Here is a 26,678-nt window from a genome sequence, read left to right as displayed (position 1 = left end):
GGAAAATCCAGCATCATTACAGCATCCTTGCTCTTCACAGAGCATCCAAACAAACAAAAGGACTACGGTAGTAGGAGGGAGCTCTAGATTTGCCAGTCGGGAAATCCACAATTGATGGCTGCAGCCATGGACACATTAGCCTTGGACTTCCCCATCTAATAATACCAGTCTACTTTGCAGGGCCATGGTAAGGATTACAGGCAGGCTCTCTGAATGCTCTCAAGCACTATATTGGATGAAACTGTCCTCCCTTCTTGACTGGTTTCACAGAGATCCCTCATAGGTATTTATTTATTTATTTATTTATTTATTTATTATTATTATTATTATTACATTTATATCCCGCTCTTCCTCCAAGGAGCCCAGAGCGGTGTACTACATACTTGAGTTTGTCTTTTACAACAACCCTGTGAAGTAGGTTAGGCTAAGAGAGAAGTGACCGGCCCAGAGTCACCCAGCTAGTTTCAGGGCTGAATGGGGATTTGAACTCGGGTCTCCCCGGTCCTAGTCCAGCACTCTAGCTACTATACCACACTGGCTCCTTGCTAGAATGCTAGAGCCTGACCTTCATGATACGTTTTGGAGAGGACTCACTTCCCGGGGTCCAGGCTTTCTGCTCATTTGCTGCAGGGCAAATCTAGGCTCCATGACTGACAACCAGCTGACTGCTTTTCCTTTCAACATTTCCTTGGACTTGAATGGTATAATGAACTTGAGTTTGTTGCAACAGCAGAGGAACAAAGACATGCAATATGTCTTCGTTTGGGACAATAGAAACCCAATTCTTTTTTTGAGACTTAGTATGCCTTCATATCGTGCATCAGAGAAACTATGGAAGATCACCACCCTCCCAGTACGCTCAGATTTTGTCAGGGATTAGCCCAGACCACCAGATTCAGATTCTGAGGTGACCGATCAGAAGGTAGTCGTGATGGGGGCAGCATAGTGAGCCTGAACAGGAACGGGGGCTAGGACAAGAAACCAGAGGTCCCAGACATGCCCAGTGAAGCTCCAGCTACGGCGGAGACCACCGAGCCAGGGACCTGTCCAAAGCCCCTCTCCAGGCCTTGGAGCCAGGGGACACCACAGAACAGTGCACTCCAGAACCCTCTGATAGTGAGATCCCCATACCCAGACCATCGTGTGTGTGTGTGGGGGAGTCCCCTTGAGACCCTCTCTGGACTCTGATCAGGAAGAACCTTCCCATCTGATCAAACAGCACTGGAAGCCCTCTGCGAATGCAGGCGAAGTGCCCGCCTGGCTGCTAGAACCTGGCAGGGGAGACCCCTTGATCACGAAGGAGGTTTCCCCAGGGTGAGGCTCATCCTTTGCACTGCGGGTTTGCTGACCGCTGCAATTCTCCCAAACGCAGGAAACCCGACTGCATGATTTGTGGAACTTGGGCTGAGGGCTACTCGTGAGCAAGGCAAAGGGTCTCCTTGTGAGGAGGCGTTCTGCTTGGAAGCCAGCAGGCCGGCAGCCTGCCCCAGCGGCGACCAAAGGCTCAATACGGCTCTGCTCTCAGGGCTCAGCTTTATCAGCTGCTCAGTCTAGCCTGCTCACTGCGAGAACCACAGTTCTTAAGGGCTTTGTCGCTGCACCCAGCCAGCAGCAGAGACCTTCAAGCCTTAGCTTGTGTTCCCTGTCCTTTCCTGCAGCCTCACTTTCCAGCCACTACCAAGCTCCAGATGCTGCTGCTGCCCAGTATCTGCCTTCATCAATAGTCCTGCTTGGACCTCCACTCTGTCCTGACCTGAGAAGAATTAGTCTGGCAGCCTCAACATTTTGTGACTGGGCCAGCACCCCTGCAGTAAACCATGAGTATATGAGCCTGGCCGTGTGGCAGCTTTGTCAACGTCCCCAGGAGAGATGTTGGAAAGAAACAAGCTCTCCATAAACTACTGGCTTCCTTGTTGAAATGGCACTCATTGATCCTTGCCTAGGAGAGAGTTCCTCCAGTACTAAGCACAGAAATATTGTAAATTTCTTCTTTTTAGACTGTGCATACATTGTTGACCTTTGCTGTGTTACTTTGTTATTATAATGACATACGGGAGACCCTCTCAGTGTCATAAGACTGCAAAAACAAACAAACAAATCTACGGTTGTTTTATAAATTCCCTTGGACTTTCAGCAGGAGTCTCTTACCTTTTTTTCTAGGTACGAGAAGACAGAGGCTTGTACGTTTTCCTGGGGTGAGAACCGGTATTTCTGATAGAAAGCAGCATGCTCTCTGCCCTCAAACAAACGAGTGTCCATTTTTGCAGCAGACGAGCTTCTCTGGAGAGTCCCCTCTGGTGATTTTGAGAAGACTAGGAACAGTTTTTGTGTGTGTTTAACCTTTGGAATCTGACAGCAAGGCGGAGGAGGGAGTTTTCTTTTCTAGGAGAATGAACTCTGCTCTTCAAAATTTTAATCTGGAAGGAAAGTTGGAGCCTGTGGCAAAGACAAACTCAGGTCTTCTGGTCACCTTACCCTAGTTTGGCTGTGTACAGATTTTCAGCAGAGAATCCACTGTGGATTCTTACTTGCTCCTTCTGTGACTGATGTACAAACTTTCATACTGATTCTAACATGGCAGCAGCTGGTTTCTCTTCTTAACATATGTAACAAACAAGTATGTGAAAAATATGCATATACCAAATGTACAATAGGTTTCCTTGTGAGGAACTGTGTGTATACATAAAAAGGTAAAGTGTGCTGTCAAGTCAATTTTGACTCCTAACGCCCACAGAGCCCTGTGGTTGTCTTTGGTAGAATACAGGAGGGGTGGACCATTGCTTCCTCCTGTGGTCCCTCTAATTTTTTCCATCTCTGCGTGGAATGAGTTTTGTTCTGGGTGGCATTATCAAGGCACTGTGTGTGCAGATGCATTCAGAGTGGGGCCTTCCTAATTCAACCTGAGTGGGATCTAAAATTGAGTGGACATCAGAAAACCTGTGAGTGTGCACATGTGCATGCCTTAAAGGGAACAGTGGCCTCCTACTGCACAGTATGAGATGATGCCTTTCAGCATCTTCCTGTATCACTGCTCCCCAATATAGTACCAGCAGGGATTTGAACCGGCAACCTTCTGCTTAGTCAAGCATTTCCCCGCTGCGCCACTTAAGCTGACGACGTGAAGGCCCAAGAAGGCCCATCTAGTCCAGCATCCTGTTTCACACAGTGGCCCACCAGATGCCACTGGAAGCGTACAGCAGGAGTTGAGGGCGTGCCCTCTCTCCTGCCATTACTCCCCTGCAACTGGTACTCAAAGGCATCCTGCCTTTGAGGCTGGAGGTGGCCCTCCGACTAGTAGCCGTTGATAGACCTCTCCTCCATGAAGTGATCCAAGCCCCTCTTCAAGCCATCCAGGTTGTTGGCTGTCACCACATCTCGTGGCAGATCTTTAATCTTAAATATTAGTTATTAGCATGTGCTTTACTTGGTTTTTATTTTAGGTGGTATTCATTTGAAAATTAAAATGAATGAGAGAGCTCTCTCCACAGATGATTGGCAAATGTAAACAGACTGTTCACATCAAAGTTGATTTGAGAGGTGGGCCAAATGATCATCATAGCAACAGCAGTCCTTGCCTAGACTTATACCTATATAAATGTGTCTTATAAAGCTCTGGGCAGGTAGCCAAATTCTACGGTAGTTAGAACAGCAATTGATGGTACAGTGATTTATGTCTGGGCAGCAATAGGTCAATGAAGATTTGATGCCACTCGCTGGGGATGTGTCAAGGGCTGAACAATTTCCCTCTTCTCACATGCCCTGTGGGTAGTTCCAAGGGTGATAGAATCAGGCACGTTGCCAATTTTTCAACAACTGTAGCCATAAGCCAATTTTCAAGTTGATATTATATATACCCACTGGCAAGAAAACATCTCCTACAATAAGGCCATTTTTATTTTATTTTATTTTTTTTACAAAACCCTCAAATATCATAGTGTGTGAAATGTGTAAGATTTGCTAGTATTGGAACCAGAATTTCTGGACATGGTGTCTGAAATGTGCAAAACACTGGTAACGGAATCAGAAACTATGTCCAAACAGTTTGATTCTGTTATGGAGAGAGTTTGCACATTTCAGACACTCTCTGTAGTTTAGCGCTTTGTAGAAATATGTCCTTATTTCTTTGTTCTATGCCCTTTTCTTATTTATATGTTCTATGGCAGGAGATATTCCCTTGCCAATGAGTATATATACGATCAACTTGAACATCTGTTCATGGCTAAATTCATTGGAAAAGTGGTGACATGCCTGATTCCGTTACCCTGGAAATTGCCCTTGTACTATTTTTCCAATTGCAAGTGTTGGGCTTGGACTTGTTCATGCTGCAGCAGCTGGATGCCCTTGAGAAAGTTGTCTGTGTCTTCCTCAGTTGCACTGATGCATATTTAGAATCCAATAAAAGTTCATCACCGACTGCCTCTGATATACTATGCAGGAAGTAATCCCGAATAACTGGAATAACTTGCTCCCTGGCATTTTAGATGCTGTGCTGAATCTCCTGGGTTGCCTTCCCTGATTCCAACAGGCCTGTTCCTTTCCTCGCTACCCCCTCCATAAAGTCTCAGATCTCCACAATCCTTCTGCGCTGGTCAATGACAATCACGGAATCACAGGCTGGTGTAGCTGGCAACAACTTGCTCCAGAGCTGTGAAGCAGTCCAGAAAGTCTTCTTCTTCAATGCCAAACTTTGTGTACTGGTGAACGTAAGCCCTGGGAAGGAATAAACCAGACAATTTGATAGCCATGCCTAAGAGCGCAATCTGACCAAAACTAGCAGTGACTAAATCCCACCGAAAGCAACAGCATGTTAGTTAGGTGAGACTAACTTGGTTCCATTGGTTTAAATGACAACTTCCCAATGTTATTTGGATTTGGGCTAAGAGGCACTTGTGCGCCCTAAACTGAACAAAATGGAGCATTGGTCACTTACCATGAAGGCTTCTTCTGGTTGCTGCTGTCAAGGCATCTCATTGGGTTATCCTCATCATGTGCTCCTGGGCAGGACTATGTAAATTCTAACAGAGAAAAACCTATAGAGCCCGACGGAGATAACCCCACCCCATTTCTTATAGGCCAAGTTAACACATGAAAAGGTACATATGGATAAAAAACAACAGAATAATTGCACATGGTACATAAAAAACAGACAGGGTGTCTCTGCCTGAAACAAATCCTGCAGATCCCAGCTGTCCCCCTATCAACCAACTGATTAATAATTTCCACTGGAGTAGAGCAGAACACCTTAAGGTATAAGAATAACAAGAGAAGGGTGGGCTGAGATGCCTTGACAGCAGCAACCAGAAGAAGCCTTCACGGTAAGTAACCAATGCTCCGTTCTCGGTTGCTGCTATCAAGGCATCTCATTGAGACATACCCAAGCAGTACATCTCCGGGAGGGAACCCACCAGCTGCTCTACTCCTGGGGAAGAACTCCCTGAAGAACACGCCTACCAAACGCTGCCTGAGCGGAGGCATACAGGTCAAGTTTATAATGTTTGATAAAGGTGGAGGGATTCTTCCACACTGCTGCCTTACATATTTCTTGAACAGGGGCATTGGTAGCGAAGGCCGCTGACGTAGCTGTTGACCTGGTTGAATGAGCCCATATGTGGTCTGGTGGGTGTACCTTCTGAGTCTCATATGCTAGGGATATACACGCTCTGATCCACCTAGCGATCGTTCTGGAGGACACCGCCTCTCCCATAGATATCGGTAAATATGATATAAACAGGGAGTCCGACTTACGAAATTCAGCAGATCGTTTAATATATTGTTTCAAACAGCGCCGAACATCCAACTTATGCCACAATTTTTCTTGGGGGTGAGTCGGGTGTGGACAGAATGATGGCAGGTAGACTTCCTGAGCCATATGAAACTCTGAAAGCACCTTTGGGCGACTGAACGGATCTGGGATCAGCCGTGCGGCATCCTGTGAGATTATGCAGTAGGATTTGTGAACCGACAACGCCCTCAATTCTGAAACTCGCCTGGCTGACGTCACTGCCACCAGGAAGGCTAATTTCATGAACAGCAATCTCAAGGGAATCGACCTGATAGGTTCAAAGGGTGAACGCTGTAGTGCTTTCAGGACAAAATTCAAATCCCAGGTAGGGAATCAATGTACCACTGGAGGAGACAGTAAGGTTGCTCCCCGAAAAAACCGTTTTAATAAGGGGTGAATTATTGATATCTTAGATCCTTCCCCTGATAAGAGTGGAACCAGGGAAGCCGCCTGTCTTCTTAGTGTATTTGGTCTTAAACCTTTGTCAAGTCCATCTTGTAAGAATTGCAAAAGGTGATTCAAGGTTGCTTGACCCTTAGGGATGTGGTTTCTGCTTGACCACCATAGAAACATTCTCCATGTATACTGGTATACCCTGTTTGTAGAGGAGCGCCGAGAGGCCAGGATGGTATTAGTTACTCTTTGTGGCACCCCTTGCGAGGTCAGCAAATCGCCGCTCAGTCTCCATGCGGCTAGTTGAAACCAGGCCAGGTTTGGGTGCTGCACTGGTCATTGGAGCAGAAGATCTGGCGTGACTGGCAGATGCCACGGTCTGTCCACGTTCAGGGAGATCAGGTCCGCAAACCATGGTCTTCTCGGCCAGTAGGGGGCCACCAGAATGACCGCTGCCCTTTGCTCCTTTACCTGTCTTAGCACGCGTGTCAAAAGAGGTATCGGCGGAAAAGCATACAGTACGCCCTTTGGCCACTGGCAGGACAGTGCATCTGTCCCCACCGCCGTCCGGCATTGGAACCTGGTGATGTACTTGTCCAGCTTTGCGTTGAGGGGAATTGCAAACAGGTCCACAACCGGGCGATCCTACCTGTGTGCCAATTGATCGAACACCTGGTTGTTCAATGCCCATTCTCCCAGGAGCAGGTCCTCACTGCTGAGCCAGTCTGAGATGGAGTTTAGGTCCCCCTTTACATGGTGTGCCGCGATCAATTTTAGGTGGCGTTCCGCCCAAGACAACAGGATCACCGACTCTTGATATAGGGACCTGGATCTCGTACCTCCTTGCCTGTTGACGTGAGCTTTTGCGGTTGTGTTGTCCGTCTTTATTAGGATATCCTTGCCCTGCACCAGCGTGCGAAGATGTTTCAATGCGAGCCTGATGGCCCTCAGTTCCAGCCAATTTATTGAATGTGTCTGCTCTTCCTGGTTCCATATTCCTTGAACTGAGTATTGGAGACAGTGAGCCCCCCAACCTCTGTTGTAGGCGTCCTTCGTCACAATTATTCTTGGGAACTCGAGGAATCTTTTCCCTCGGGACAAGTTCTGGAAGGAGCTCCACCACCGAAGCGAAGTCCTGACCCTGGGAGGCAGATGAACCATTATGTTCCGTTTCCTTGAAATGAAGGTTTGAAACGATAGGAGGAACCACTGCAGCTCCTTGAGGTGGAATCTGGCCCATGGCACTGCCTCCAGAGTGGAGACCATCAGCCCCAATAGCCTTGCCAAGGATAGTACTGGCGACTTCCATGAGCAAAAAGCCAATTTCGCTTCTGAGATCAGAGTTCGAATTCTGTCCACTGGCAGAGAGACTTGGCCTTGTATCGTATCTATGATGACCCCTAGATGTTGAATCCTGTGTGAGGGAGTCAGTTGGCTCTTGGATTTGTTTATCAGGAATCCATGCTGTTTCAGGGTGGACAGGGTCGTTGCTAGGTCGACCGCTGCAGCTTCTGGGGAGTTCGATTTCATGAGAAGATCGTCCAAATATGCGAAAACGTGGACCCCTTGCAGCCGCAGGTGGGCCAAGACGGGTGCTAGGACCTTGGTGAATACCCTGTTGGCTGAGGACTGGCCGAATGGAAGGGCCTTGTATTGGAAATTGACTCCAGCGTACTTGAAGCGGAGGAAGTGCCTGCTTTCTAGGTGGATAGGGATGTGGAGATATGCTTCTTTTAAGTCTATAGAAGAGAGCAGGTGCCCTTGCTGCAGAGACTCTGTGATTGATCAAAGAGATTTCATCCAAAATTTTTGCGCCTTCACGTGCTTGTTCAGGTGTTTTATGTCTAGTACTGCTCTCCTGGAAACGTCCTTCTTGGAGACGGTAAACAGAATAGAGTAAACTCCCTTCCCCTCTTGACCCGCCGGAACTCTCTCTATTGCCCCTATGTCTAGAAGGTGTTGGATGGACGCTGTTACGTCTGCGTCTTTGAAAGAACAGCGAGAGCGGGGTGTCGGAAGGAACCGGGGGCGAGGAAGGGAGTCCATTTCTATTCTGTAACCCGATTCGATCAGTCTCAGGACCCAAGCGTCTGTTACTGTCTGAGTCCACATGCGTAGAAATCTTGACAGGCATCCCCCCAAGTTGAGATCCCCCAAGTCAGAACTGTTGCTTTCCTTGTTGTTTTCCCTGATTGAAGGCTTGCCAGTTATTGGAATTTCTGGAGTTGAAATGCTGGCGGGACCATGCTCCTCTTGAGCCCCTGAAGTCTCTATCCCGCCCCCTGAAGGAGGGGCGGAAGGAACGAAAGGGCTGAAAAGGCCTTCTAAAAGGAGGTTTGTCCCCTTTTCTAGGGGCAGTTGGCATCGCCTTTTTCTTATCTTTCGACTCCACTAGAACATCTTTAAGGGCGGAGTCCCCAAATAGCTTAGAGCCGTCATATGGAAGTGCTGATAAATTCGTTTTGGAAGTGACGTCTGCTTGCCAACCTTTCAGCCACAAGTGGCGCCTTCCCACTACAGCTGCTGCCGAGGCCCTGGACGAAAAATGAATGGCGTCTAATGTGGTGTCGGCTACGAAGGCCTGTGCTCTTCGTAGTTTAACTAGCTGTTGTCTGAGACGAGCAGGGTCAGATGGCATTTCGTCGATCAAGTCATTAAGCCACAGCAGACTGGCCCTTGCGGCCATAGAAGCTGCAGCAGAGGACCGTGTGGCCAAGGAAGAGTTGTCATGTACGTGTCTAAAGGCAAATTCTGCCTTCTTTTCCGAAAGCTCTTTTAAAGACGCTTCGCCATCTCGCGGTATCAAGGATCCACTGACCAGTTGCGTGATTGGAGCATCGGTGCTGGGGGTCTTCAGCATGTCAGAAGCCTCTTGTTAGAAGGAATAAAAGCGAGTAGAGGAAGGCATAGGTTTCTTATTAACAGCTGGCGTTGCCAATTCAGTCTTGATAGCCTCTGTGAAGCAATCTGGCATGGGTAGTAAAATATCTCGTGGTTTTGCCTTAGGAAACACCAAATCACCTTTTGGGTTCTGACTAGGTTCCGTAGCTACTTTGGATTGGAGCCCAATAGCATTTAGGACCTTTGTCATGAGTGGGTTAAAATCCTCTGTGGAAACAGGCATTGAGACACATTAGAATGCTCAAACTCCTTGGCCCCAGACCACTCTCCCTCCTCTCTATCTGGACCTGGGACCAGATCTGGGTCCTGTCCACCCCCCTCTAGACCCAAAGGGTTCTCAACAATGTCCTCTTCCCCGAGGGGCAATGGGTTACTTATTTTACTTTGCTTTTTGGGGTGTACTTCCTGAGGGGTAGGGTCCCCCGAGTCTTCCCCTGAGATTTCAGATGAATGGATAGATATAGCCTTTTTATTTGCCCTTTGGGGCTTTTAAAAATGCTTTTTCTTAGACTTTGCCTTTTTAGGCATATGGTCTGAGGAACCAGAGTCTGAAGACACTTCAGAAGAGGAGGAGGAGGGGCACCTACGCTTCTTAGATTTTTTATGAGGCTTTAGCTGCAAGACTGTGTCCACAATCGCATTTTTTAACCAAGCCTGCCACTCAGGAGGTACAGTCCTGGGAATGGAAGGTGGAACATCCCTTTTAGATGGCCCCGCGCCCCCCTCCCCCTGGTTAGAGCTCACCAAGGGTTGCTGAGGAGTTTTCTGTGTTTTGGCGGGCTTTTCTCCCGCCTCTTGCACACGGGCGCCATCTTGAGGAAGCTGGAGCGCACCCGCACTGTCCTCCATGCTGTGTCCCTCCGTAATTGCCCGAATCTCCACTTGCGATGGGTTTTGTTTTTTTTTAATCGGGCAGATCGCTCCCGCCTTGAGTCCCGCCGAGAGCAGGTCGAAGGCTGCTTGCTCTCTCTTTTCTGCTTCTATAAACGCTGCCGCTGAATAGCGCGTAAGGTGCTTCGGCCGGCTAGCGTACTGCTTCCCCTCCGTTCTGCCCATGTTCTTGCCACTCACAGGCGGGAACGAACTGGGGGCCTCTTGCTCTGCCCGCTCGGACGGACCTTGATCCGCCGAGAAAGGAACAGGGAGGATCGGGGAGCTCTCCTTAGCTTGTCGGCCAGAGATAGGAGGAGGAGCGCCGAGTGCTCTTGTGCTCCTCGGGAAACGCGCTGTAGCGCGTCCCGCTGGCACCAAAATGTTAAGCTGCCATCCCAACGGCTTGCCAAAAACCCTTCCTGCTTGCTCCATACACCGGGGGGGGGGGCAAGGGTAGGGAGGGGGAACGTAGGGAGGACACGAATCACGAAGACTAATGATTAACTATTATTATTATTATTATTATTATTTTAACATGGAAGGACGAGAAGTGACAGTAGAATGAGGAAAAGACAAAGGACTAGCTACGACACGAAAAATACAAGAATTGAAAGCTTACTACGAATAACAATGAGCAAGAACCTGCTAGGAGCAACACAGGACTATAAGAACTGGGGTGGGGTTATCCCCGTCGGGCTCTATAGGTTTTTCTCTGTTAGAATTTACATAGTCCTGCCCAGGAGCACATGACAAGGATAACCCAATGAGATCCCTTGATAGCAGCAACCGAGAAGAGGCACCTTTTAAAAAATGGTGGTTCTCTTTATTGATCGGGGGAGAGCAACTGGCCCTCTCCATCCTCAGCACAGCATCCCTCCAGTGGCTGTTGCCTCTCTTGTTTCTTTTTAGATTGTGAGCCCTTTGGGGACAAGGAGCCATCTTTATTTATTTTATTATTTCTCTATGTAAACCGCTTTGGAAACTTTTGTTGAAAAGTGGTATATAAATATCCATCGTCGTCTTCATCTAAACAATTGGGATATGAGAGGCTGGCAGTGGTTCCCCACATCTGAGGACCCTGCCTCAGCCAAAACCGAAACCTGCATCTTTTCTAGAAGGCTGTGCATACTTTGACCACTTTTGCCTAGACACTGTGAAAGATGAGAAGATAGTATTCTTTGGGGTTATTACAGCTGATTCTTAGGAAGTGCAGGAAATACACAGAATCTAGTCATGCCTAATGAATTCAGTTCCCTGAGAATCCAAGCTTTTATTTATTTATTTATTAAAAAGAGCAAGTTGCTAGCTCTCATGACTGCAAAGAGATCCTGCAAAACAGGTAGGTAATGCCAGCCAAAGTTTCAGGAGCTAGAGAGGTTACTAAATAAAGGTTTCCAGTGGCAAGAAGCTGGGACTTCTGTGCCCCCTTTTCATGACTAGAAGCAGAAGGAATTATGCAAAGCATCAGAATGTGAGCATATTTCCATTATGCGTACAGATTGCAGAATGCACGCAGACACACGGCACAGGAACATCGGAAGTTGCCTTATACCAAGTCAGATCACTGGTCCATCTAGCTCGGTATTGTCCACACTGACTGGCAACAGGTTCTCCAAAGTTTCAGGCAGGGGAATACCTTGCATGTGGTCACCCATCCAACTGCAAACCAGGATGGACCCTGCTTAGCCAAGGGGCAATTCATGCTCACTATCACAAGACCAGCTCTCCTCCCCCAGCCAAGATGATAGCATATTGGCGAAACACATTTCCCCCTCACTTACTTGGAAGCAAACATTTTCCAAGCTTTCCCCACAATGTTGTCAATGGGCTTCAGTAAGAACTGGCTGTTGCTGACCAGAGACACGGACTTCTCGTACTTATTAAAGGCTCTTGGGGTCTTCCAAACATCCAAGGCATCGGGAGCGTTTAGCCAGGAGGTGTACAAAGCGGGGTCACGAAAGCCACCTGCAATTAGCAATGTGATACCATCTCAGGAATGGTAGCTTATTGTATTTCACTTTCATCGCATCCTTCCTCCAAGGAGTTCAACCCCCCCCCCGCTTGTGGCCCTTCACGTTGCAAAGAACCCAGCACACCACTAGGTGGCAGCAAAACTGGACAATGGTTTCTGGTGGTGGTCTCTCTAGTGAAATGTTTGGATTAATTGTGGGTATGTCTGTTCAGGGATTTTTTGTGATTGGATTGCTTGATTGCTGGAGAATGTTTCCACAGGAATGTTGGACTAGAACAATTATTTTTATATGTGCTGCCAGCGGTGGCACCAGAAAAAAACAATATTAGTGGGTGGGAGAGAAGTGGCAATGCTCATTTTGGGGCAGGGCAGGACAAACTTTAACCCAATTGCTAGATTTCTGAAAGAAAAATGGTATATTTGACATGTAATGCTCCCTTCCTAATACTTATTTTCCCAGAAGTAATTGCCTATGATTTTGATTGAACACAGGAAGCGGTCTTATACTGAGTCAGATTCTTGATCCACCTAGTTCTGTTTTGTCTACACTGACTGGCAGCAGCGCTCCAACATTTCAGCAGGAGACTTTCCCAGCCCTAGGAACATAGAAACATAGGAAGCTGCCATATACCAAGTCAGACCACTGGTCCATCTAGCTCAGTATTGTCTTCACAGACTGGCAGCGCTTCTCCAAGGTTGCAGGCAGGAATCTCTCTCAGCCCTCTCTTGGACATGCTGCCAGGGAGGGAACCTGGAACCTAGATGCTTTTCCCAGAGCAGCGCCATTTTCCTGAGGGGAATATCTTCCAGTGCTCACACCTCTAGTCTTCCTTCCATGTGCAACCAGGGCTTAGCTAAGGGGAAAAGTCATGCTTGCTACCACAAGACCAGCTGCATTCAAAGCAAATGCTCTACCACTGAGCTACGGGCCCCATCCCCTAAGGGGAATATCTTACAATGCTCACAGGTAGTCACCCATCCAAATGCAAACCAAGGCAAACCCTGCTTAGCAAGGGGACAAGTCAAGCTTCCGCCCACAAGACCAAATTTCCACCCTGATAACTTTCAAGTAAGCATGATTAGGACTGTAGCCTTATTATAATTTCCAGTTTATGATTCAGCTACAGGGGGCCACCGATGATGACAGAGGGCTGGCTGGACATATGTGCCGCACATAACTCTGGAAAAAGCAAGAACATTGCCAATGAAGAAGGTGGCCACTTAGAAGAGGCAATATCTATCGCAGCCCCCCCCCCGCCCCAACTTCTCACCTAGATCTGCAGTCTGGACCTCTTTCCCCCGCAAAACCACCAGGTTGGCGACGGAAGTGTTAAAATTAACGGCCTTGTTTGGAGAGGGTTTCTGAGATGGAGAGAGCCCAGGCAACGGAGGACGCACCTGCCAGTCGATACCTGCCAACGGAAAGGTCAATGTCATAGGAAACACTCCGAGCTCAGCCATCCCAGAGCTGAGGCCGCAGGCTGCACTTCTGCAGAGAAGCTTCTCTCTGGGGTCACAGCCATGAAGGGGCGAGGCTGTCGCAGGGGCCTGTGTTGCACTGAAAGACCGTGGGACAGAAGGCACAGGGCAGGAAACGCCAAGAGCGGTTCCGCAGACCCACTCTCCACACACCCCTCCACGGCAAGGTTTTTCTTCTTTTTTTAAACATTTTTTCCCAATTTTATTGAAACATAAAGAAAAAAAGAAAAGAAAAACAGTGTCATGATATTTCTTTAAGTAAGTACTAGAAAGAAAACATTCTGAATATATTAACAGTTCTAAGAAAATTCGGCAGCAGTGATCAACATTTGATTACATCTGACCAACACTTGGTTGCATAAAGCTGGATTCATAAAGCTTCACATATCAAATCCGGACAATGGGAACAAACGATGTCCTTGCCAGATATTAAAGTTTATAAAGGGATCCCAGGTTGACATAAATGACTCAGTTGAGACTTTCGGCAAGGTTTTTCACAAGAACAAGGAGGCTATCTCTGAGAACCCACCCTGCCTCCCGCCCCGCTGACAGTGATCCCGAAGCAGTCATCAACCCAGGTAGCATGGATGCCCTGGACACAGAGCTTTGGGACGTCCTGGTCAGGCTTGGTAGGGACCAACGTGGAAACTGAGGATTTCATGAGCGGGAGACACGCACACCCCCGCCACTATGGACCCCTATGAGCCCTCTGAGGAGCAACCCTTTCTGCTGCCTCCCGTATTGATCCTGAGCCAGCGGAGTCCTTGGAGCCAGGTCTCCCTCTCAGCTCTGCTCCAAGGGGCACTGGGGAAGAACAGGCTACTGAACCCCACTGTAGGGAAAACCTACTACCACCTGTGTCAGGACCCAGGGAGAAACGCTGGGCTGAGTTAGAGCAACAGCACCAGACCGCACACCCAGTGTCACAGCTGGGGAAGGTCCACTCATGAGGAAGGGGTCTCCTCATGAGGAAAAGACAGAACGAGAGCCAGGTGCTGCAAATGGCGCCCCCAAGAGGCCAGGAGAACCATTTCAGCTCAGCCTCTGCCTAGGCCCAAGAGCTCTCCAGCCCACTTCGGCTCATCTAACTTGGACCTACGCCCTGTCTTTGGCTTGCTCCAAAACCTTGTTCCTGGCATCCCGGTTTCCAGCTCCTCGAGAACCTCTGTCACCTGCAGACTCCAGCACCATGCCAGCTTTCTAACTTCATTTCAGAAGGGGGAGGTCTCCTGGGGAGTTGGCCTGCTCTTTCCCACCTAGCCCTGTGGGCACAGGACACACAGCACTCTTCTCTGGCCCATGGTGGCTCCACCAAATTGAGTCGTGGCAAGCCTTTTGGGGGGGGGCAAGGAAAAGGCAAAAGGTGAGCACCTATTCCACACTTTATTGCATGGTCTTGCAAGACATGCAAGAAATCCTCCCAAATAGCAGCAAGTTCTTGTGGGGAAAATTCGCTTTTCAATATGTGACTAGTAGTGCCTGGCAGTGGTGGTTTTATCTCTCCCCCATCTGTGGGTGGAATAAGTCTTGTACTAGATGGCAGTATCAAGGGTGTGTGTGCATGGGCACACGCGCGCATGCGCACGGGCACAACACACAGTCAGAATAGGGCCTGTGTTCCCTGTAACAGGGATTTCCCAGATGTCTACTACAACTCCCATCACTCCCAACCAAAAGCTACTGCAGCTGGGGATGATGGGAGCTGGAGTCAACAACATCTTGAAATCCCTGTTACAGGGAACACTGAATCAATGGTGCCTCCCTGAGCAGAAGCTAAAATTAACGGAGTTGGCATCAAACAGTGCTCTATGTGTGTGTGCACATGTGTGTTTGTGTGCATGTTTGTGTATGCCTTAGAGGGGACATGGGTACCTGGTGAAGTCTCACTCCAGACTTTGGGTTCAGGAATGAGGATAAGAACAGCCCTGCTGGGTTTCCCCGCAGTGGCCAGCTATTTCCCCACAGTGTCCCACCAGCTGCCTGTGGGAAGCCCCACAAGCAGGAGAAAAAGGCAGGCTCCCCCTCCTGCAGGTGCTCCCCTGCCACTGGTGTTCAGAGCCATCCTGCCTCTGAGCCTGGATTCCACAGCTCCCATATTGGTCGAGACGAGTAACCATTGACAGGCCTGTTCTCCTTGAACTGGTCTAAGCCCCTTTTAAAGCCATCCAAGCTGGTGGCCATCACCACATCCCGGGGCAGAATTCCATCGATAACTAGGATGTTGTTGGGTGGGGGGTTTGGGCAGTCGACAAAGCTACTCATCTGGTTCCCCCTGTCACACTGGCGAGCAGAATCGTACTCAATATGGGCCAGTCTCCTCAATGTGTGTAACTTAAGTTGCAACATCTGACTCATGTAAGATCCACCTGCTCCCAAGGGTTGCTGCCCGCTCGATGAGGTCATCCGAGGGGCCTCTGCTCCGGGTGCCGACAATGAGGGAGGCTAGGTGCACACGGGACAGAGCCTTCTCTGTTGCTGCCCCCAGACTCTGGAATGCTCTCCCAGTGGCTATTCGCTCCTCAGTCGCCATCACAGCTTTTAGAAAGCATGTTAAATTGTGGCTTTTTAGCCAGGCTTTTATATGATTGTCTCTGCTGCTGCTCTTTGTACTCGGTATTGCTTTTATGCTTGGGTTTTAAATTTTTAAGCAGATTTGTTTTATATTTTTAGCTTAATATCTTAATTGTGTCTTTTTTACAGTCTTGTTTTTAAATTTTGCTGTAAACCGCCTTGGGATGGTTTCAATGAAATGCGGTATAGAAATTTAACAATCAATCAATCAATCAAATGTAAGAGGCAACTTCCTTTTCAACCACACAGACTTAACTTGCCTATAAGGAGCAAGTTCAGCCGACTGTACAGAATCCAAACCAGGGGACCCCTGGGCCAAGGAGGGCTGCCTGCCCCACACAGTCAAGAGGGGTGTGTGGAGGAACAGGCGGCAATGTGGCCATGGGATCTGCCCACTGCCCTGTCTGAAGAGAAAACAGTCTGGGTTTGGTTCTCGGCTCCCCCGTGTCCTGCCAGAGCAGGCTTCCAGAGAGTTGGGCGCTTACCAGTTTGGCATCTTACCTTCTTCTATTCTGGCGTTGGCAATCAGCATCTGCCGCAGTTGTTTCAGGAGTCCGGGCCATGCAAAGGTGCTGTAGGCTAGGGAGGTTTCTGACATCTGGGGAATGTTCCTGAGACCCAACATCTTAAACTCGGGATGGGGGACCACGGCTTCCATTAGATCTCCTGAGGAGGAAACAAGACTGAAGTGACACTTGAGGGTGTGATAGAAACCTAGGAAGCTGTCATTTCCTGAGACAGACTCTTGGCCCATCTAGCTCAGTATTGTTGGCACTGACTGGCAGTGGCTTCTCCAAGGTTGCAGGCAGGAGCCTTTCCCATGCAAGGCAGATGCTCTCCCACTGAGCTCCATCCCCCAAACTGGGACAAAGGAAGCTGCCTTGTACTGAGTCAGACCCTTGGTCCATCTCGCTCAGCACTGTCTACACTGACTGGCAGCAGCTCCCCAAGGTTCCAGGCAGGAGGCTCTCACAGCCCTACCTGAAGATGCTGCCAGGGACTGAACCTGGGACCTTCTGCATGCAAAGCAGATGCTCTGCCACTGAACTATGTCACTGTTAACTGCATTTTGCTTGCATTCTGCATGTCTGTCTTGTGGTCTTCCTGCACTGTTGAGCAGGCTCTAAACCCGTCGGGGCAGGGAGCATCCCCATTTCTTGTAAATCTCAACATTCATATACTGCCTTTCAGCCCTAAAGAGGCCTTTTATGTTGCACTGCCACGTGCCACCAATATTGACAACAATCTATACACACACCAATGAACAGCGCATTCCTATTGTCTGACTCAGGAGGCATGTGTGTGAAAAGCCTGGCACAAAGACCAGGCATGAATGTAAATTTTTCTGGGACATCCCAGAGGGGAAAAGAGATGGCTGTAGGTATGAATCTAGAATGTTTCCAGAATTAGCCATCTCACAGTGGGCCAGATTTTTGGCCCGGGGCGGGGCTTCATTTATAGCACACACACACACACCCCACACACACCTAGTCTTGTGATAGTAAGTATAAACTGCTTTTGCTAAGCAAGGTCCAACTTGGTTTCTGTTTGAAGGGATGACTACATGTGAGCGCAGTAAGAGGTTCCGCTTAGGGGATGGGGCCAGAGCTTAGTGGTAGAGCATCTGGGTCCCACATTCATGGTCTTGTGGCATGACTTGTCCCTTTAGCTAAGCAGGGTCCACCCTGGTTGCATATGATTACCAAGGGTCTGACTCGGTATATGGCAGGTTCCGAAGTTACAGAGAATAGATTTAGAGAGCAGAGCCGGTCTGGTGTTGGCAAGCATGTCTTGTCCCCTTAGCTAAGCAGGGTCCACCCTAATTGCATATGAATGGGAGACTAGAAATGTGAGCACTGGAAGAGATTCCCCTCAGGAGATAATGGGGCCGCTCTGGGAAGAGCAGTAGGTTCCAAGTTCCCTCCCTGGCAGCATCTCCAAGATAGGGCTGAGAGAGATTCTTGGAGAAGCCGCTGCCAGTCTGTGAAGACAATACTGAGCTAGATAGACCAATGGTCTGACTCAGTATATGGCAGCTTCTGATGTTCCTATCTCCAGATAAGCCTGAGAGAGATTCCTGCCTGCAACCTTGGAGAAGCTGCTGCCAGTCTGTGTAGACAATACTGAGCTAGATGGACCAAGGGTCTGACTCAGTATATGGCAGCTTCCTATGTTCCTAAGGCAGCTTCCTAGAGAGTGGAGTCATAGCTCAGAGGTAGAGCATTTCTTGGCATGCAGGTCCCAGGTTCAGTCCCTGGCAGCGACTCTTGACTGAAACCTTGGAGAAGCTGCTGCCAGTCAGTGCTGACAATCCTGAACTAGATGGACCAAGGGTCTGACTTGGTATGAGGCAAGCTCCTGTGTTCCTCTGGTTAAAGGTGCTACTTCTAACAGAACATGCAAGAAAAGGTCATGGCAATTTCCCCCTTGCCCTCAAGGCATCTGAAACAGCTATTTTAGAAATGGTAAGAAATGGTGAAAGTTCTAAGTGTACAAAATTAAGCGAAGGAGTTCAGGTCTTCAGACAGGTACCTAGGGGACTTTGGCTGTACTGAGCGGCCCCTTCGGAGGAATAAGCTGGCTGGAGGATGCTTCCCAGCTGATGTGCGATGACCTGATTTACATCCCGGAAAGAGATCTGCTTGATCTTCATGAGCTGCGCACAGATCTTGTGGACGGCATCATTCTCGTGAACCAGGAGAGCATCCGAGGACTGGTACAGGTGCGAGAGTGTCAGCAGCGAGTTGTAGTTCTGGACAATTACCTTCGACAAGACAGGTACGAGGCATGAGTAGCGCCTTGCTTCTAAGGGCAAATGCCTCATATGTGGCAACTTCCCTAGACTGGCTCCCAGGGAGTAGCTGAACTGGGCTGGGGGGGAAACCTCCTTCAGTTGGGAGGGCTCAATGATGTAAGGCAGGAGAGGAGTTCCTTTCCAGGGTCATCTTCCTTCCATCATGGGCATCATGGCAGCATCTTGTCTCCCATCCAGGCATTGAGCAGACCCTGCCTAGCTTTAACAAGCAAAAAGGCATATTGTATGCCTTCAGCTCATGCCCTGGGGCTCGCAGAACTCCAGTATTTAGGGGTGGGCACCCTGTACCACAGCCACCTAATGGCACAGCGGGGAAATGACTTGACTAGCAAGCCGGAGGCTGCTGGTTCGAATCCCCGCAGGGATGTTCCCAAGACTATGGGAAACACCGATATCAGGCAGCAGCGATATAGGAAGGTGCTGAAAGGCATCCTCTCATACTGCACGGGAGGAGGCAATGGTGAACCGCTCCTGTATTCTACCAAAGGCAACCACAGGGCTCTGTGGGTGCCAGGAGTTGACACCAACTCGACGGCACACTTTTCCTTTATTCCCTGCACCACAACGGAGTTATGTAAATCGCATGATTTAGTCTTGGATGTGATAGAAGGAGGAGTGGTCAACCCATTCATGTACATAGAACGATTTCTCTGTGCTGGGTCCCTTGAAGCTGAATGCATAAACTAATTTTCTGGAAAGTCCTATGTTTAGAGGGGGAGTTGCTTGAGGTATTAGACTGGTGATGGCTCAGCCTGCACCTTCAAAGGCCATTAGGCATCACTCCCACTTCAGTTCCACGAGCAATTAAACATGCATGTGTGAACCAGGCAAAATAAATAAAAATCCATTTTGAAAGAGGGTGTTGTCTTTGTGCTAAACGGGACACTTCTCACAATGTTTCCATATTTAACTTTCTTGGCTGCCTATGGTCCATTAACCTGGATTAAGTATAAAAGAGGAGGAATAGCTCGCTGGAGACCAAGAAATGGAGTTCTCCACTTGAAAGACGAGAGCTGGCCTTGTGGTAGGGAGCATGAAAGGTCTTCTTTACTTAGGGTCTGCCTTGGTTTGCATTTGGATGGGTGATGACATGTGACCACTTCTCCCCTTAGCGCTGTGGTTCCCAATCAGCATTCCTCCAGATGTTGCTGAACTACAGCTCCCAGCATCCCCAGCTAGTTTATTGTGGCTGGGGATGCTGGGAGTTCAGCAACATCTGGAGGAGGAATCCTAGTCAGGGACCACTGCCTTAGGGGATGGGGCCATAGCTCTGTGGTAGAATATCTGCAGAAGGTCCCAAGTTGACTCCCTGGCAGCATCTCCTGGTGGGGCTGGGAGAGACTGCTGCCTGGAACCTTGAAGAGTTGCTGCCAGTCAGTGTAGAACAAGACTGAGCTACAATAGATGGACATAGGAAGCTGCCATATGCTGAGTCAGAAACATTAGTCCATCTAGCTCAGTATTGTCTGCACAGACTGGCAGCAGCTTCTCCAAGGTTGCAGGCAGGAATCTCTCTCAGCCTGATCTTGGAGATGCTGCCAGGGAGGAAACTTGGAACCTAGATGGTCTTCCCAGAGTGGCTCTATCCCCCGAGGGTAATCTCTTCCAGTGCTCACACTGCTAGTTTCCCATTCATATGCAACCAGGACAGACCCTGCTTAGCTAAGGGGACAAGTCATGCTGGCGACCACAAGGGCAGCTCTCCTCCCAATGGTCTGATTCAGTATAAGGCTGCTTCCTAGGAGTCTGCAAAATCAAATCGTTTTCACAGAGCTGTAACACTCGCCTCCCCAGTTCCGTAGGGCCAGATCACATGGTTTAGCAGAAATGCGGTTGGGTAGGCATCTTGCAAGCTCTCTGTCACAAAGGTGCCCAGGCCTGAGCCTGTCCCGCCAGCCATGCTCATCACCGTTAGAAACCCGCTCAGTCGGTCACATTTCTCCGCCTCCTTCTGAACCAGGTTCATGATTACTTCTTTGTGCTTGGGCCCATGGACACAGTACCTACAGCGCAAATCAAGGGAATAAAATTTTTAAAAACCCTGCTAACTTGGCAAAGAGGCACCTTTTAACGTGGTGATTCTCTTTATTTAGCAGGGGGAGAGCAACTGACCCTTTCCATCCCCGGTACAGCATCCCTCCAGTGACTGTTGCTGGGGTCTATGCTGGTTTCTTTTTAGATTGTGAGCCCTTTGGGGACAGGGCTCACAATCTTATTTATTATTTCTCGGTGTAAAGCACCCTGAGCCATTTTTGGAAGGGCAGTATAGAAATCAAATAAATAAACAAATAAAAATAAAATAATGTTTGCTCATTTAATTTTAGATCCCACTCAGGCTGAATCAGGAAGGCGGCATCTGAAGGCCCCTGCTAACTTGGCAAAGAGGCACCTTTTAAATGTGGTGATTCTCTTTCTTTAGCAGGGGAGAGTAAGTGGCCCTATCCACCCTCAGCACAGTACCTCCAGTGACTGTTGCTGGTGTCTATCTTATGTTTCATTTTTAGATGGTGAGCCCTTTGGGGACAGGGATCCACCTTATTTATTGTTCTCTTTGTAGACCACCCTTAGCCATTTTTGGAAGGGTGGTATAGAAATCAATCAATCAATCAATCAATCAATCAAACAAATAAATAAAATTAATATTAATATTGCAGTTGCACCACAACAAAAGCCAAGGCAATCTGCACAGTATCTTCGTATGTGGTATGTATGACATTCTGCCACAGTTCTGCCTTTCAGGGCAAATAGGCTAATGGGGTTGGCAGGGGTGAAGAAATGTTGGCTCTGGTCACTAGCCAGACAAAAGTTTTTCTTGTCAAGTTATGTTGGTACATTACCCGTTAGGCTTCATTTTTCACTTGTCACAGACAAGTAGATAAGTGCATTTCCTATATCCTGGGGATTGGGGAAGAGAGCTGGTGTTGTGGTAAAGAGCATGAGTTGTCCCCTTTGCTAACCAGAGTCCTCCCTGGTTTGCATTTGGATGGGAGACTACATGTGAACACTCTAAGTTATTCGCCTCCGGGGATGGGGTCATAGCCAGTGCTCCCTCTAACAGGGATTCCCAGATTATGTTGACTACAACTCCCAGCATCCCCAGCTGCAATGGCCTTTGGCTGGGGATGCTGGGAGTTGTAGTCAACAACATCTAGGAATCTCTAGCAATCCTGAGCTAGATGGACCAAAGGTCTAACTCTGTATATGGCAGCTTCCTGTGCTCTCTTCAGCTGTTGAACTACAACTCCCAGCATCCCCAGCCACAATGGGAGTTGGTCCAACAGCCAGAGAATCAAGGCTGCCTACTTAGTAGACAATACTGAGCTAAGATGGATCAGTGGTCTGACTTAGTATAAAGCAGCTTCCTTTGGTCCTGTGGAAGCTTGTTTTTGGCAGCCATTTGGCTCTCATGCATTACTGTGATAGTTGGTATTGCGGATTCCCAGACAGACAAAGGAAACATTAAAGATTACTGCTTCCTAATAGCCAATGGCAGTAGTTATCCCACACATAAGAGAAGCTATAGCCTATTAAGACAGAAGGGCACACGATGGTTCCAGGGATCAAGTCTGCATGGATCTTGGCCTTGTGTTCCCTGCTGCCCTCACAAGCAAGAAGACGGAAAGGTTCTGCTATTGCCCATGACATTCCAGATCAATCTAAGGCTGCACAACGTTGGCCTTCCAGCTCCTATCAGTCCCAGTGCCCGATAGTCAGGAATTATGGGAGTTGTCGTCCAACATCTGCAGGAGGGCCAAAACTGTGCAGCCCTGCTCTAAACCAGGGGTTTCATTATGGTGAGTGAGCCAAGGTGAACCTTGGGCTCGTGCCCTCCCCTCTCGAGCGTGTATGAGAGGAGCAGCTTGAAAATGTTTGTATTTCAATTGACCAGTTTCCTGTTACAACTTAACTCGGGGAACGCATGGTTCAAATTTTGTTTAGCTAAAAAAACGTTATCTCAGGCCCTAGATCATGGCTGCTCAATTTCGGCCCTCCTGCAGATGCTGGCCTTCAATTCCCATAATCCCTGGCTACTGGCCACTGTGGCTGGGGATTATGGGAATTGTAGTCCAAAAACAGTTGGGGGCCCCCCAAAGTGGAACAGGCCTGTTCCAAGGCATGAACTCACACATTTTTTGATGTCCGTTGAATTAATTTTAGATCCCACTCAGGTTGAATCAGGAAGTCTCACTCTGAATGCACGTGTGCACATGCTGCCTTGATACTGCCGTCCAGAACAAAACTCATTCCGTGCACAGATTAAAACAATTAGAGAGAACATTGGGGTATTGCAGCTACCCTAGATGCCCAAGTGACCAAAGGGTCCAATAGAATTCCACCAAGTCCTATAAAGGTGCCAACTCTGATCTGGCTTCTCAGTCTGGGCAACTTAAAGCTGAACTTGTGGGGCACTGGTACATACCCACTTGCCCAGTTGTTCCCCGATCCTTGCTTCTGACTGAAGTGTGACCGGTGGTCATATTTCCAGTGGCCAGACTTTGAGGCCCTTAACAGGGTCTGGCCAATCACTTTGGGCTCCATATCAACAAGAATAGCCCGAGCAGCTGGAACTGAAGAGCAAGAAAACAAAAACCACTCTTGAAAACAAACAAAGATACGACGGATATTTATATATCGCTTTTCAACAAAAGTCCCCAAAGTGGTTTACATAGATAGAAATAAATAAAATGGCTTCCTGTCCCCAAAGGGCTCACAATCTCAAAAAACAAACACAAGACAGATACCAGCAACAGCCACTGGAGGGATGCTGTGCTGGGGATGGAGAGGGCCAGTTGCTCTCCCCCTGCTAAAGAAAGAGAATCACCACTTTTAAAAGGTGCCTCTTTGCTCACTTAGCAGATAATGACAGGAAGAGAGGACAGATCTGAAAGTGTGTTTTCAAGTATTCTACAACTTGTTTTATTATATTCCCAATTTTTGGTCCCCAGATGTTGGACTAGAGCTCCCATCATCAATCGCCTTTGGTCATTATGGTTAAGACGATAGGAATTGTAACCCAACAAGATCCGAGGGGAACACCTGCCTTAGAGATCGGTGTTCTGCAGGTCCATCATTCCAGACCAAGAGCACTCTTCTAGACTTTCAGAAGTGTTTTCTAACAATGGTATCCCTTTGGCCCATGAAACTTCCTCGCCATTTTCCAATACCTGATTTCATGCGGAGTTCTTTACACCATAGATCGGGCCTGCTCAACTTCACACACCCCACAGCTGTTTTTGGACTACAACTCCCATAATCCCCAGCCACAGTGACTAATAGCCAGTGAGTATGGGAGTTGTAGGCCAACATCTGCAGGAGGGCTGAAGTTGAGCAGGCCTGCCATAGATGAACCCATCTGGCCATTGATCTGCTGTCTGGCTATAGCAGGGAATAGGGTTGCCATATCCTGGCTTTCCAAATCCGGGTGCCTAATTTGCATATTATGTAAATGGGCTTGAAAATAATTTTGAATATGCAAATTAGCAGCTGCACTTTCCAGTTGACTTGTATTTCCTCTGGATATCTACCAGCAATAGTTGAGGAAGATATCTTTGCCTGACCCTTTTCCTTGACATATATTAATAGCAGCAATAGAACACACACACACACACACACACACACAAAAGGCACAGCTTTTTAATTAAGGCTGCTATCCTGTACAGACTTATTTGAGAAAAGATCTGATTGAAACCAACGGTGCTTACTTCTAAGTAGGATTGCACTGAACCTAAAGCCAAGAAAGTACTTAAACATTACAATACACAGCCTGGTAGGCAGCTAGTGATTCACATCAAAAGCAAGCTATCCTCTCAACTGCCCGATAGTGATCTGCTGCTGCTAACAAACAAGGGGGCATTCTTCAGGGGATTACTGTACTTTTAAAAGTGAAACCATCCCAGCTAACGTGCTGTACTCTTCCTCTCTTAATCCAAGTCCAGCAATTGAGCAGAATAGTGTCTGCAAGTTTTGCTCCATAACTCCGTTCCTACAAAGGCTAAAGCTTAGCTTTTTTTTTTTTAAAGAAAGCTGAAATCTGGGCAAATCCGGGTGGGTTAAGCAATCTGGGCGAGATGCTTAAAATCCAGGTGAAACCCAGAATTCTGCGGGGCATGACAACTCTAGCAGGGAAGCGATTACATCTCTCGAGAACGTACCTTCAGATTTCTCCTCACTGAAGAACCGCTCTTTGCAGGCTGCCTGGAAGGACTGGTTTTCCTTTTTGGAGCATAATTCGTGTGTACTGTGGAGGTCCGTGCACAGGGCATCGAACACTTCGCGGCCCACCTGGTTCCCACACTGCCCGAGTTGTATGGTAATGATCGACATTCTTGCCTGATTTCGTTTTAATCCTTCACAAAAAACCAATAATAATAATAATAATTAATAAAGAAGATTGCAATCCTACAGACACCCGCTTCTGTATAAGTCCCATTGAACAAGCAGCAGCCAAGGACTAAGCTGACAAAATGGGCTAGATTTCTATTCATTTTGTTGTTTCTTTACTACGCTGCCTACTATATATAATTATTAGTCATGTGTGGTTGAAATAGGGTTGCCATAGTCTGGCTTTCCAAATCCAGGTGCCAAATTTGCTTATTATGTAAATCAGTTTGAAAATAATTTTTGAGCAGAATAGCACTGCACGTTTTGCTCCATAACTCCACTTCTACAAGGACAAGAGCTTAGCTTTTTTTAAAAGACGAGAGCTGAAATCTGGGCGAATATGGGTGAGATGCTTTATATCTATATCTAAATATCTTTGGGTGAACCCCAAAATTCTGCAGGGCATGGCAACTCCCTAGCCTCTGTGTGTGTGTGTGTGTATACACACACGTATACACACACATACACACACATATATATATTCCACAGCAGGTAGCCAGGTTTTGTATGGCTGCAATCAAGATCTGCACAACATGTGTGAGAAATTGTTAATTTGGGTTTTCAGATTGTTTAGTCTCTGAGCTGTTTTTACTCTGACATAACAGTGTCTGTATATGTATCCTTATACATGTATATGTATATATAAAATTTTATAATTATATATATATATATATATATATATATATATATATATATACACACTTACTCTTAAGGTTCTTTTCATTGGGGGTCTGAGTTGAAGGCGGTTTATCTGATCAAAAGTTGTAATAAACTGAACAGAAGAATATAGAGAAATGAATATAAATGGGTTTATGTAAATAATTAAATACATATATATATGCCTGATTTATGTACGTAATTAAAAATGCGTATGTATGGACCACTTTCCAAAGAGTTATCAGACCAAACTGCATACTGACAGTTCTGCTCAACTTTGGCCCTCCCGCATATGTTGGACTACAACTGCCATAATCCCTGGCCTCTAGCCACTGTGGCTGGGGATTATGGGAGTTGTAGTCCAAAAACAACTGAGGGGGCAGAGCTGAGCAGGCCTGCAAGACATATATTTATTTATTACTTATTTATTCGATTTCTATACCGCCCTTCCAAAAATGGCTCAGGGCGGTTTACACAGAGAAATAAGAAATCAATAAGATAAGATGGCTCTCTGTCCCCAAGGGGCTCACAGTATCTTTCAAAAACATATTAATGCTATTACCTCAAAATTACACCTCCTGTGCTGAGGCAAAACCTTTCCCAAGCCCCCCACAGCGCATGAGCGCGACCTTACCTCCCCTCAGGTCTTGGTTATCTCTTGCCCACCTTATGAGCTTTTCAACCCGCTAGTCCAGGTCTTTCTGCGCATGCTCTCCTCTCGGCGCTCGCTGAGGCGGGAATTTTTTCGAGGGGCGGGGACGATAGAGAGAGACGTCAGGGTGTGCAGCGCAGCCGCGTTAGCGGTTGGTCGGCTGCCTGCGTGTCGTCGCGAGACGCTCTTGCCCGCGCGGCCC

General features: G+C 47.8%; 2 protein-coding genes and 1 pseudogene across 5 annotated transcripts in view; 1 reads left to right on the top strand and 2 right to left on the bottom strand.

Annotated features, from left to right (window-relative positions):
* LOC128336156 (putative methyltransferase DDB_G0268948) overlaps window positions 1-4,563 on the bottom strand; it is a 14,888-nt gene extending 10,325 nt beyond the window's left edge. For all 4 annotated transcript variants that reach the window (XM_053275347.1, XM_053275348.1, XM_053275349.1 and 1 more), the window contains exons 1-2: window positions 4,429-4,563; window positions 2,149-2,417 (exon numbers count right to left, since the gene is read on the bottom strand). In XM_053275347.1, coding sequence (XP_053131322.1) covers window positions 2,149-2,259 — 111 coding nt within the window. In that variant the 5' untranslated portion in view covers window positions 2,260-2,417; window positions 4,429-4,563. The remainder of the gene's footprint in view (window positions 1-2,148; window positions 2,418-4,428) is intronic.
* On the top strand, window positions 1,267-1,419 carry LOC128336275 (uncharacterized; annotated as a pseudogene).
* Window positions 4,347-26,678, bottom strand: TUBD1 (tubulin delta 1). Its single transcript, XM_053275346.1, has 10 exons — window positions 26,459-26,678; window positions 25,874-25,939; window positions 24,939-25,133; window positions 23,207-23,354; window positions 20,573-20,789; window positions 18,504-18,735; window positions 16,473-16,637; window positions 13,193-13,333; window positions 11,731-11,914; window positions 4,347-4,710 (listed from the first exon to the last, which is right to left on the bottom strand). Exons 3-10 carry the CDS (start codon window positions 25,108-25,110, stop codon window positions 4,608-4,610), a joined length of 1,362 nt encoding a protein of 453 aa, XP_053131321.1. The 5' UTR covers window positions 25,111-25,133; window positions 25,874-25,939; window positions 26,459-26,678; the 3' UTR covers window positions 4,347-4,607.

Source organism: Hemicordylus capensis, chromosome 12 (genome assembly GCF_027244095.1).
Source record: "Hemicordylus capensis ecotype Gifberg chromosome 12, rHemCap1.1.pri, whole genome shotgun sequence".
NCBI classification, from domain to species: Eukaryota; Metazoa; Chordata; class Lepidosauria; order Squamata; family Cordylidae; genus Hemicordylus; species Hemicordylus capensis.
The sequence above is the reverse complement of the archived record's forward strand: the minus strand, read 5'-3'. Positions and strand labels throughout refer to the sequence as shown.